The sequence below is a fragment of the Chiroxiphia lanceolata genome, chromosome 17 (genome assembly GCF_009829145.1).
Source record: "Chiroxiphia lanceolata isolate bChiLan1 chromosome 17, bChiLan1.pri, whole genome shotgun sequence".
In the NCBI taxonomy this organism is placed as follows: domain Eukaryota; kingdom Metazoa; phylum Chordata; class Aves; order Passeriformes; family Pipridae; genus Chiroxiphia; species Chiroxiphia lanceolata.
The window spans coordinates 204,972-218,408 of record NC_045653.1 but is presented as its reverse complement, the minus strand read 5'-3'; the positions used below and the strand labels follow the sequence as shown (position 1 = coordinate 218,408).

General features: G+C 50.1%; 1 protein-coding gene across 1 annotated transcript; it reads right to left on the bottom strand.

Annotated features, from left to right (window-relative positions):
- Positions 1-4,999: 4,999 nt before the first annotated feature.
- Positions 5,000-11,970, bottom strand: AAR2 (AAR2 splicing factor). The gene is given in 4 exon segments (XM_032705138.1): positions 5,000-6,083; positions 8,889-8,939; positions 8,941-9,119; positions 11,189-11,970. Coding segments are annotated over 4 exon segments (1,149 nt in total). The 5' UTR covers positions 11,940-11,970; the 3' UTR covers positions 5,000-5,915.
- Between the last annotated feature and the right edge of the window lie 1,467 nt (positions 11,971-13,437).

The following is a 13,437-nucleotide window of genomic DNA, read 5'->3' as shown; positions in this document are numbered from 1 at the left end:
ATGCCTTTGTTTAAACAAAGCTAATTTCATTAAAAAACAAAAAAGAGGAAAAAAAAAAAACGAGAGGGAAAAAACCCCACAGGATGAAACAGGTCAGATTCTCAAGGAAAATCCTGTCCATTGGAGATCCTTTCCCAATAGACATGGCCACCTCTTTGCTCGCTTCAGTGCAAAGAAGAATCCCAAATTCTGTCCTGTCAAAAGAAACACCTCTTGTTTCATGCAACATCCAATACCTTCATGGCAAGGACAAACCCATGTCTGCTTCACTGCTGGAGCGGAATGTCTTTTCCAAACCCAGTTTTTCAGTAATAATATCCTTGATGTCCCTCTTTTCCAAACCTCAGCAGCCTCCTGTGAGCCCACAGCTACCCCTGGGTTAAGCCTTCCTGGACACTGTGGGCTTTTCCTTGCACTTTCAGTTGCTCCCCAGCTGAGGGAGAAATCAGGGATTTTTGAATATAAACCAATGACAACTTCCTTTTATTTATTTATTTATTTATTAATAAATTTAAGCTTGAAACTTGCTATCCATATTACAGCATTTCCCTTTATGCTGCCCTCCTCCTAACGAATGCAAGCACAGCCATCAGAGCTGGGGAGGAGAAGCAGCTTTTGCTTTGAAAAATCAACTCCTTCCAAAATAAACGTGGCTAAACCTGCCTTTGGGGGCAAAAAAAGATTTAAAATTACTGCAACCTGTAGCACAGGGTAAAACCACCTCCCATTCTGGGGAAACCCACACATGCCCTGCCAATCACTGGCCCCCAACTGCCAGCCCAGGGGGGTTGAGGAGCTCCAGGCTCCTGCCCCTTGTGTCCCCACTCCTTGCTCAACACTTGCACTTTCCTCTATTCCTCCTAATACCATCTGAATTTCCTGAATTTAATGACTGTGAGACGTAACTTTTACAGGCAGAGACAGTAAGTTAATTGGAGAGGGGCACTGCAGGAGCACTCCCAGTTGCTGGTACCTTCCTCTTACCAGGTCAGCCTTGCATGGCACCTGGGAGAGTGAATGAGCTGCAACTCCCCCACAGAGGGGGAAAGCATTCCAGTGGTAACACTTCAGGGATCTATAATCTGGGCAACTTCTCAGCACTTCAGTTAAGCAACCTCTTTGGTCCATGTGGGACACAGGAGTCACCGCCTGCAGGACTGAGGAGAGTGGCCTGGTGAGGATGCTCCTGGGGGTGGAGGCATGAGAGAAGGGAACCCTCTTGTTGTGTCCTTCCCCCTCCTGCTTCTTGCCTGCCCAAAGCTGAGACCTGGCAGGCGCTGTAGCTCAGCCTTTTGGTTTCAAATCTGTGGAGCCCCTCAAGCTGCAGTGGCCAAGCGCTGCTGGAGCCTGTGGGCTCCGCTGGAAGGGGACAAGGTGCCAATCTGGCCGTGCTGCATCTGCAGGACATATTTCTGCGGCAGCTCTTTCCTCACGAACCCATAGACCCACCAAGGCACGGCAGGAGCTGGACCAGCACACCGAAAGCAATGGCTCTGAGAGCCTGCTATATGAATTTTTCCTGCTATTGATTAACCCATTTGGAGTTTATTTGCATTGAGCCTGCGTTGCATCTCATTTGCATTCTCCTAATGAGGCTCCTGCACAGTCAGTGTCTCCTGTGCATTAACTACAGGCTCTAGCACAGCCCATGCTCTACGGAGCAACCCCCAATACCTACTCCAGCTCCACTCTGGGGCTTGTACACCAGTTGGGACAGACTCCGGTGATCCCAAATGTGTCCCAGCCCACATCAGGACAGGAGGTGCACAGTTTTAGAGGGGAGCAGAACTGGCTATGGAATAGCTGAGCACACTGGGAAGGAATGACCACTCACAACACATCCCTTTTACAGTAACAGGGCTGCAGAACACGCCACTGTCCTAGCTGTTTGACAATAAACAGCAATTGCAGGGGAAGATGATTTCCTTTTTCAGAGAAAGGAATCAAGGCATTCCACTCCACCTTTTTCCATATTACAGGAGCTCGGTGCCAGCCACTCCATCTGCAGCAGCGAGTATAGGCTACGTCCAGCTGCCAAAGCAGTAGCAGAAATAAATGTTGCTCCAAGTAAAGGTGGTGTGTGTCTAAGAGACCCTGAAAAACCTCTACCTCCTCGTTATTGTTAGAAGCACAAATGGATATCTACCAAGTTATTTCTGGATTAGAAAAATAAGGGTACAATAGTAACAAACAACAGAAAAACCTAATAAAAGCAGAAAAAGACCTGAGCTGAACCACAATGCTGAGAGACAGGGAGAGTTACCATGAGAAAACACTGAGCAAAGAATCAAAAATTCAACTCACCACTGAGCAGTAAAAGCGAAAGCCCCAATGAAGAGTTGCTAGTTCAAATAACCATTAGCCCTGGGCTCACTTCAGATTTAAAAGTACAGTACTAACAAGCTACTGATCACTTTCTACACCTTCCCACCTGCCCTCTTGCACCTTTAGTTTGCATTTAGAGCACACTTCTGGGTGACATCTAACAGCACACAAATTGGTGCTGTTGGAGGTCTGCAGGCATTGCTGCCACAAACCCAATCTGAGCTGCAGAACTACACTGTAGATGTCATCCAGTGTCATGGTGGAGTTATTGGTGCCGATCCACCTGAAAGCAGACAGAAGTGGTCTGGTTGTTGCTTTGGCAGTGGGCAGGAGGCAGTGGAAATCACAAATGAAGCCACATGAACTATCAGAGGAAGATGTGCCATTTCTCTTCCTAACAAAAAAAAAGGGAGTAGTGCAATATTGGGACAGGAAGGCAGCTTCCCACAGCCTCAGGCAGCACATTCCTAATTTTTGAATTTGCAGGGTCAATGAAACAAGAAGCAACCCTCCGGACAACACAGAGGCCCCACACAGGAAAATTATCCCTGAGACTGAAAACTCTGGTTTGTCCAATGTCACTGAGCCCGTGGGGACAGCGAACAGGAATGGAAGAGCAGTTTTCTGGGTTCGATGCACTCACTCTGGGCTTTGCACAGGGAAAGCAGGGTGCAGTGCAGCTTTGGGGGTGCCCAGTGGTCAGCTCATGCCCCTGCTGGTTCCCAAGGGATCAGCCTCACCTGGGGCTGAACAGGGCCCTTGCTCCAATCCAATTTGCAGCGAAGGCACATGTCACAGGGCAGGAATGATGCCGATTTCCTCACTGACACAGCTCTGGCAACTGGACAAGTCTCCACAGAAGCAGGAGTCCAATGTACCTCATGCTTCAGTGCCACTGCACAACACAGGGAAAGCTGCATGTCCTGACCTGAATTCAGTGCTGAAACAAAGCTGCAAACACATCACAAATTACACTTCATTAGCTTGCAGCAAGGTGTATTTACACACACCACAATCCCTCTTTTGCTTTCTGATAATGACACACCTCAGCTGGAGGAAGGGGCAGCATCAGAGCTGGCCTAAGGCTATAGAAGGGGAAGAAAATATCCCAATATTACATGTTGCCACTTGCCTTTTATAGCCTCCTTCCTGATGACTCCAACAGGAATAACTGCCCTCTTTTCCCTCCCAAATTTATACACACCTCCCCCCCCTTTGCAAACAACCAACAAGTTGCTTCCTATGTGCCTGCTTCCCTTTTCCCTCAAAGTATGCAACGGAGTCATGTAATGGAGTTGGATTCTGAACATCCCAACCTGCATTTAGCTGAAAGTTCGCTGCTTCTGTGTCCTGTCCAACAGAGGGACAGTGTCCCCATGGCCTGGCTCTTCCCCACCTGTTTTGTGGTCTAATAAGAAATAATAATGAGAGATAATAAGAGATATAAGGGGGCTTATAAAAAGGAGGGACAGCAATGTTTTATATGGGCAGATAGAAACAGGACAAGGGGAAATGGTTTTAAACTGACAGAGGCCAGGATTAGATGGGATATTAGGAAGACATTCTTCTCTGTAAGGGTGGTGAGACCCTGGCACAGATTATCCAGAGATACTGTGGTTGTCCCATCCCTGGAAGTGTTCAAGGCCAGGTTGGATAGGGCTTGAAGTAACCTGGTCTAGCAGAAGGTGTCCCTGCCCATGGCAGAGGGTGGGATTGTATGGTCTGTAAGGTCCCTTCCAACCCAAGCCGTTCTGGGATTAGCTGTCCCTACTACCATCTAACAAAAAGAAAAAAACCCACAATGGAAGTACAGTTACATTCTCTTTTCTCAGTTGATAAAAGTGTAGTTCATCATGGAAACCTGACCACTATAAACAATTAATTTTCAGTTAGCAGTTTTGAGATTTAACAAACACATACTCAAATCGTTGTCCAGCAAAGCAGTGAAGCATTGCCAGGCCACTGTGACCACTGACACTGCCTGGCCAGCCCTATGCAGCCACAGGGCACTGCTCCTCTCTCCCTTCCAGGCAGGCAGGGCCCCAGGCTCCCTGCTCCCTTCCCTACCGACATCAGGGATCTGTGTTCTGCTGCCAAGCACCAGAACCAGTCACTGGGGCAGTGCAAAGAGCCAACAAACCAAAAAAGGCCTCGTCCATCAAAACTGGGAGCAACCTGAAAGAGAGCTCTGCCTGTGGATCCAAACAGAGAGCAAGGAGGCAGGGAGAGCACAGTCACACTGCCATGCAAAAGATCTCAAGATGTTAAGGACAAAAAAGCATGGAAAAGAAGACTTAAGAAGAAACTAGAGTAACTTGCCAAATTAGAGTAACCTCCCCATAGGGCCTGTGGTCAATCCAGAATCCATTTCAGATAGACCTGGACACCACAGGAATGGAGTGCAGAGCCCCTGCGGGAAGGAGGGAAAGGCCCCCAGCAGCAACGAGGGCTTCCAGTGGCCCATCCCTGAGGGAATTTCCTGATGATCTGGAAACACTTTGTCACACACCTTCTTCCCAAGAACACACTGAGCTTTCTGCCACACCGTGTATCCTCTTCCACCCTTGGATGTAATAGATCAACTGCAGGGACACTGGACAGCCCAATGAGGAAGGGAAGGCAGTGTCACTGTACTATAAGCTTTGACTAAATAACTAAACCCCATTCATTCACATGTTTTCTGTAGACAAGGCTCTTTTGAGATTTATTTTGAACGACAAAAGACTAACAAAGAGCGTTATCCTGTTCAACATGCACACAGATGAATTCCTGAGGGTGACAGCCAAGGAAGTAACAACTGACTGGTACAACCCTGGGCAGGTTTGCAGAAACAACGCAAGCTTCTTACAGCCTGTCCCTGGGAACTGGGGACAAAGAAGAGACTGTCACCAGGGAAAATACATAAGATTTCCAATTACAACAAAATAGAGGCTCCAGTTCACGTGGAAATCTGACCTTTAAATCTTGCTGGCTCTGTTCTTCAAGACCTGGGTGACTACAGTCCAATAACTATTTCTTGTCACAAAACTTCACTTTCTTTGACCTCAGGCAAAACAGAGCATCAGCAGTAAATACAAAAGGTTTTAACAGAATGGGAGGAATAAGATACTTCAGTGTTAGGGGTATGCAATGGGAGGAATTTTGCTGAGGCTTTGAGTCCTCTTCCACAACAGACAAATCACAGCGAGCAGCATGAGCACCTGACACAGTAGCGAAACAGTTGTCATCACACCCCTGTAACACCAGCCCAGTCAGCTGAGTGCAGGATGATCTTGGCAGTGTTAGATTTATGGTTGGACTTGATGATCCTAAAAGGTCTTTTTCAACTTAAATGATTCTTTGAATTTGTATTGAATTTGTATTCTATGAGGAGTTGTTACAGAGGAGCTGGGGAAAAAACCAAGGTGTCTATGTGACAACTCTCAAACTCCTCCAATAACTCTGATCTCCTTGCAAAGTTCAGCATCCTCCCGTGTTCTACAGCAGAAAGAAGATTAGCTTCAGAAACTGCATTCAGGAAGCTGGCACGGCTGGAGAAGAGAAGGAATGAGTTATTTTTAAAGCTGTTTGCTGCCAAGGGAGCATTTGGCTCAGTCCACTTGCACACCCTCAGGCAGCTCCACCACAACAGGAGCACAGTCATCAGGCTCTGCCTCAAAGTCCCATTTAAACTTCTTCGTTAGGTGAGCCTTGAACTTTTCAGCCTTTTTCCTTAGAGTCTCATCAACAGCAGCACTGCACATGCAGGAAAAGAGCACCTAAAAGAAAAAGCAGAGGTCACAAAGAGCCCAGCTATGGCACCAGCTGGGCATCTCTTTCCTACAAGGACATCATCAACATTCCTGGGAGCACCAGGAAGAGAGTCAGGTTAAGCCACTGGCAAGGGACGCACCAACCTGAAACCACTCCTGCTTTGGAGCTAGCTAACCAAAAGCCTACACCTCTGATTTCACAGCCCCAAACCCATCCCATCTTGCCTTCACGACATTGAGTAGGTGCACTCAGGTAAGAACTCTGTTTGAAGCACGTATATGCATGTAATTGAATTTGTATTATGGAATTCTGAAATATGCTTAAGTGTGAGCTAAGGAAAATGTCCGAGCAGAGGGAATTAAAAAAAAAAAGCATTATCAGTAGCCGATTTTCCAGCATGTGTCCAAAAGGCCAACAGGTAATTGTACCCATTGTTTCCATGGTTAGAGATCTCTCCAAGTAATTTTGTAATATGGTATCACCGACACCTTAGATACAGAGGAAACTCAATAAAAAGACCTTGAAGGTAAGAGAGGAATGAGAGCTCTCTGGAAAAAGTCCAGTTATCCCCAGCACAGCCTTGGGGACAGGGCACTGAAATCTGGACTAACCTCTCCACTCCATCATCCAAGAACAAATGTATTAACATGTCACAGATTCACAGCTTTGGTTGGCACCTGGAGAGTGAAAGTATCTGTGTAAGATTAACAGGGCATTTAGCCCCCGAGTTCATCTCTCATCAACCTGCTTCTGCTCCTCTGTTGAACTTGTGACCCAGAATTAATTTCCATAAGAAGAAATTTCCTCTGGGGAAAATGCAGCCTCATATTTGGGAGAGCGCTACTGACAGCTGGAAAAAACACTGACAACAAGCAGCAAAGTTTGCTGCTTTGTGAATGATCATTTGTCTTTTCCTTGTTCATTGTACCATGACATTACCTCTTTCTAAAAGAACTTGTACACAACAAGGCTGCTGTTAAAGAAAAAACATTAAAAGATTGTATTTCCCACTTCTCCTCAATGAACTGCACATTAAATTAGCTATTTGATCAAGATCTTTTTTTCTTTAAACATTGTTAGGGCTGCACAGTCAGTGGTGGTTGTGCTGTATTCTCCTCACCTTGGATCAAACTCCAAAAATAAAAAGTTGCTGTATTCAGAGCTGAGTAGGAGCTCCACACACAACACACCTCCCCACACACCTCTGCGCACCTGCCCACGCCAGTCAACTCTGAGGGGTGTGTGCCAAGTGACTGGGTAAGGCAAGTCCCAGGGGTTCCCTTGCACTATTCCAGGGAAATCCCAGGAGAGCAGAGAAGCAGAGAACTTTGAGCGAGGAGAGGCTCACTTAGCAAGACAAAGTTGTTCTTTGTCACTAGGAATTGATGACTCCTGCCAAGGCTTAAGGGTGGTCCCTTGTGCCAGCACAGCTTCTGCTGCTGAAGAAAAACACAGACTGATGGAACTCAGGGGCGGACGAGACTCAGGCAGCCAAAAAGGAAAGATAACGAGCAATAAGGGTGCTTCCCAAATTCCCCTCAGATAGAGAGAATGGCTGGGTGACATATTATTTGTAGTACTGTAAGCTGACAATGCACAGAGTTGCTCTGAGTGTACTGCAAACAGAGCTGGGTTTTTCAGTTCTGTAATGTGACGGAAAAAATCTACCAAGAGAAATAAAATATTAATTAAAAAAGTGAGACTTGTAAGAATCCAAATTCAAAAGTCACTTGATTAAAGCAATGTTTCCCATACCATTTTACCCAGCAAATTAAAACCAAACACCCTCAACCCTCCCCAAATCTATAGCAAGAACTTGGGAGTTAAAAGGAGAGGAATGCGCCTGCTTTCTGGGAAAGGAGAAGGCATCAAGCATCAAGCACTTGAAGCACTACTACCCCTAATTACTGCAGGGATTGTTTCCATTGATGAACTTCATCAGTGTGTCTGGGTTTGGCTTTTTTTTTTAAACTAAGTTTTGTTTAGCCAATTTGCTGCACTGTCACAGTATGGTCACAGCCAGTGGGAGTAACTGGTTTCACTGCTGAATCACATATTTGTCCCTGCCTGTCTCAGCAGAAGCAGCATCTGCTGCATGTTGGAATAATCATAAATTCCCTCTGGATAAGAACTTGACTACAGGAAATCTTTAGCTTTGCTTAAGGCTAACTGGAATGGAAAATCTTCTAAAATACTATCACTGCCCTAAGCTCAAGTTTTGCTGCAGCTTCCCTGCATACTAAGCAAACCATTCAAGCTGCTCAAAAATCAGCATCATCAGTCCTTTATGCAAAAGTTTTTAGTGTTGGTTTGTTGGTTTTGTTTTTAAAGAATGAATGGCTTTGGGCAAAAATACACAGACATCATCTTGCACTTGCTCAGCCTTTCTTGAAGCTGTTTAGCTCAATGTAGGCAAAGGTCTTAAAACTTTCTAGGACAAGTTGCTGGTGCAGTCCAGTTGAATTAGATGTGCCAGTCCAGAACTCCAAACCCATGGCACTGTGGCACGTTGCTTCCAGAACTATTTGCAACATTTCCTCTCCCTGCCAAACTCAATTTTACACTGCATTAGGCTCTTCAAGGCATAATCTGAGCAGACCAAATGCTGAGATGAGAAGCAAATGGCATTTCTCAATGAATAACATAGGGAAAAAGTAAAAGAAAATCCTTGTGTGCTTAGACAGGCTCACTATCTCCCACACAGCTCAACAGCAGCTTGATTCCTTTTGCAGCCCTTCCCCAGATTTGCTCTGATACCCTGTATGCCCTGCTTCCCACTCCTGTATCTCAGGGGACAGTCACAAATGTACCTGTAACGTGCTGGTTAAAAAGTTGTCCTGGGAGACAATGTCCACAAAAAAAATCTGCTGGGATTTCATTGAGCTGGTGATACAGCACAGAAATGAGACTGATGTAAAGGTCTTGGTACTTCCCTATGGCATCTTCAGATCGGCACAGGATGTTCAGGAGTCTTTTCCAGTGCTCAAAGGCATCGTACACGTTCCCAATGAGGAAGCAAATGAAAGCAAACTGCAGCTCACCTGTGTGGATTCAGAAAACAAAAGACACATAAGACAGATATTGAAGGTATGTGTCCTCCTCAAAGCTCTGTAAATGATTGATAAGTGCCGGTTTGACTTTTGCACATCCTGCCAGCAGTGACTGATACTCTAAACACTGATCATTTGCTGATGCTCTGCTCTTCAAAGAAGAATGGGGTAGGTCACCTGTAACTGTGATTATCATCACTGTAGAGGGACTTCACAGGACTTTACAAACCCAAACAGTGAGCCAGACCTTACTGTTATTTTGTGAGCATTCAGTCCTCCTGAGCCTGGGTGTCCAGAGCCACATGGGACTGCAAATGCCACTGCCGTGGAACACTGAGCAGTACATTCACAGATGTGTTTGCCTTGTTGAATTAAGACCCACAGTCCATCTCACTGGATGCTTGGCATCAGCTATTTTGCCACTGTTTCCTATGGTAACTCATTGTTTATTCTACAGTTGTCTTTGATAATTTTGAAAAAGAATAAATTGTATAACATTAACAGAGAAAAAACAGAAGGGAAAAACAAAAGCTCAGTAGCCTCAGCTGTAAAGCTGGGAGGGCTTCTCCCTCCATCCTACTACAGAACAAAACCCCACTCCAGGACCTCCACAGCTTCAGTATTTATTTGCATCACAGGTTGTATAAAAGGCTGGGGAGTAGTTGAGCCCTGGGAGATGCAGCCCTGGCTGAGGGGGTTTCCACATCACAGCACTGGCACAGCCCAGACGCTGTCATGGCAAGTCTCTGGCAGCACACGGAGCAAACACAGAGTACACACATGCACACGGACAGTACACAGAGCACACATGTCTGAGCTGCCACTGTGCCAGCCTGGTAGGGACTAGTCGCTGCACCGGGCACCACTGGCTGGGAGAACCATATCCCCTCCCCACACATCAGGAACAAGGATCTGGGGGTGTTCAGCCCCACTCAGCACTCACAGGACTCTGTAAGACCTGTCCTCAAGAGATTGACTTAACAGGCAAAGTGCCAGGCTGGTGCCAGATGACAGACCTGTGACTGCTGCTTTTGACTTAACCTGAGGCAATTTGGGCTCCAAGAACGGCACCCAGAAGCAGGCTGACAGCTCCTGACCTCCAGCATCACATCCTTACACCACAGAGCTGTAGAACAGAATCACAGAATGTCCTGAGCTGGACAGGACTCAGAAGGATCATCGAGTCCAACTCCCATCCCTGCACAGGACACCCCAACAACTCCACCATATGCCTGAGAGTGTTGTCCAAACACTCCTCAAGCTCTAAGGCCATGAACTGCCCTGGGGACCCTGTTCCAGTGCTCGACCACCCTCTGGGGGAAGAATATTTTCCTAATATCTAGCCTAAACCTCCCCTGACACAGCCCCAGCCATTCCCTCAGATCCTGTCACCGATCACAGAGAGCAGAGATCGATGCTGCCCCTCTGCCCCTTGCGAAGAAGCTACAGACCCCAATGAGGTCTCTTCCCCAGGCAACTGGAACAGGCCCGGTTGCTGCTAAAAACTACACCAACTTCTGTCCTGCAACAAAGAGAGATGCCTCAGGGCACCAGGGAACAAGCACAAGTTTCATCCCAGAGCTCTCATTTCACAGTCACAGAATCACAGAATGGTTCAGGTTGGAAGGGACCACAGTGGGGCATCTGGTCCAACCTCCCTGCTCAAGCAGGGTCATCCCAGAGCGTGTGGCACAGGATTGTGTCCAGATGGGTCTGGAATATCTCCAGTGAGGGAGACTCCACAACCTCTCTGGGCAATCTGTTCCAGTGTGCTGTCACTGCACAGGAAAGAAGTTCTTCCTCATATTCAGGTGGAACTTCCTAGGTATCAGTTTCTGCCTGTTGCCTCGCATCTTATTGCTGGGAACCACCGAAAAGGGCCTGGCTCCACCTTCTTGGCACTCCTTTAGATATTAACATACAACAATGAGGTCGCCTCTCAGTCGTCCGTTCTTGAGGCTGAACAGGCCCAACTCCCTCAGCCTCCATGACTTTATACCCCCAAATGGGCTACAACCTAAATAAGGGTATAAAGTAGGTGTGCCCCGGGCGGTGCTCACCGAGCAGCTCCAGCGGGCGGCCGGGATAGCGCTGCTCCATCACGCGTTCCAGGGCGTAGCTGAGGTCCATGCTGTGCCGGGTGATCTCCTCGGGAGTGGCCCCATCGGGGTACAGCTGCCTGGGCAGCTCGGTGAAGCGGATCTGGGTGCCGGCTCGGGGCCGCATGCGGGGCAGCCTCGCCAGCCCCTCGGCGTAGCTCTGGCACTCGGCCCCGAGCGGCGGCCGGTGCTGCCCGGCGCGGTCCCGCGTGTGCCGCCCCGCCGGCTCCAGCAGCACCTCTGCGAAGGCGCAGATCTCGCCGCTCTCGGGCTGCAGCTGCTCCGCCGCCGCCTCGCTGATGAAGGAGGTCAGCGAGACCCACTTCTTCAGCGTCTCGTACGGGTACGGGCCCAGGAAGGCGTCCAGCTCCCGCAGGCTCTCCCGGAGAGCCTCGCCCTCCCCGGGGGGCTCCGGCCGCACCGCCTCGCCCGCGGGGTCCCAGCGCAGCACCCGCACCTCGCGGCGCCGCAGGCTTAGGAAGCGGCCGGAGCGCGGCCCCGTGTCCCGCCCGCCGCCCGCCCTGCCCGCGCTGCAGTGCACAAAGTGCAGCCCCGGCGGGACCATCTTCACGCCGCGGAATCGCGGCCCCACGGCCCACGCACTGTAATCGATGCCGAACTCGGTGCCCTCGGGCACGTCCAGCACTACCACGGCCGCGCCCTCGAAGAAAAGCTGCCGGGCTAGCTCGGGGTCCGGCCACCGGGCCGCCATGGCCGGGCGGAGCCGAGCCGGAAGAGCCGCCCCCCGCCACCGGAACCGGAGGTGGAGCGGCCCTTCCCGGAAATCCGGGGCGGTGGCTCCGGGAAGGCGGTGGGAGAGCACCAGGCCTCGCCCGACCCCCGGGCCGGGGCTCTCCGGCCGATCACTGCGGAGGTGTCCAGTGAGCAGGGGCACGTGTCCTTCGGTGCGCCCCCCACTCGGCCCCGGCTCGGTCCCTTCCCCCCATCCATCCCTTTGCCCGTTCCCCTGTCCCCCCGGCTCGGTACTTGTCCCCGTCATCCATCTCCTGGCTTGGATCCTGCCCCCCAGGCTCTGTCCCTGATCCCCCGCTCACCTCCAGCCCGGTCCCTGTCCCTCCGTTCACCCCTGCCTCGGTCCCTATCACTCCGTCTGTCCCTGGGCTCGGCTCCTAACCCCCCTGCCCGGTCCCTGTTCCCCCCCGTCCATCCCCAGCTCCCCTGCCCGGTGCTGTCCCACTTTGACCCCTTGACCATCCATGCCTGGCGGCTACTCCCCGCTGACCCCAAAACGGGTCCCACTCCCCCAGCTGGCAGCCATTCCCCCTGTCCTCCCAGCCCTGCAGCAGGACGGACAGACAAGAGCCTGGGTCTGATGGACCAGGAGCCCCCACAGGACAGACACAGGGGGACCCTTGCAGTGACACGCAGACCCCACAGCAGGACAGACCATCTGCAGCACCCTGTTCTCCCTCCCAGGATGACAGACAGAGTCAGTGTCCCCCAGAGCAGGGCGGCTCACATTGCCTCTGCATTTTGAGCAACCTCAAAAGTACCTTTGCTGCCCCACAGGACTGTGTGAGGGTCAGCAGCCCCCACATGAAGCTGCTTCCATCTCCACCAGCCACAGTTCCTGACCTGGTGCCACCTTTGTTTGCCCTCATGAGGCCTCACCTGCAGTGCTGCCTCCAGGTCTGGGGTCCTCAGCACAGAAGGAATGTGGAGTGATGGAGTGAGTCCAGAGGAGACTGTAGAGATGCTCCAAGGGCTGGAGCACCTCCGCTCTGGAGACAGGCTGGGAGAGCTGGAGGTGTTCACCTGGAGAAGGCTCCAGGGAGACCTTAGAGCCCCTTCCAGTGCCTAAAGGCAAGAGAGCTGGAGAGGGACTTTGGACAAGGGCCTGGAGTGACAGGACTAGGGGGAATGGCTTCTGACTGACAGAGGGCAGGGTTAGATGGGATATTGGGAAGGAATTCTTTCCTGGGAGGGTGGTGAGGCCCTGGCACAGGTTGCCCGGAGAAGCTGTGGCTGCCCCGTCCCTGCAAGTGTTCAAGGCCAGGTTGGATGGGGCTTGGAGCAACCTGGGCTAGTGGAAGGTGTCCCTGCCTGTGGCAGGGATTTGAACAAGACAAGCTTTAAGGTCCCTTCCAACCCAAACCATTTGAGGATTCTATGATTTTGTGATCTTCTCTTTAGACAGAGTTCTGTATTTCCATGTGCAGTGACCCCAGCTGCAAGGTTTCCCTTCACTT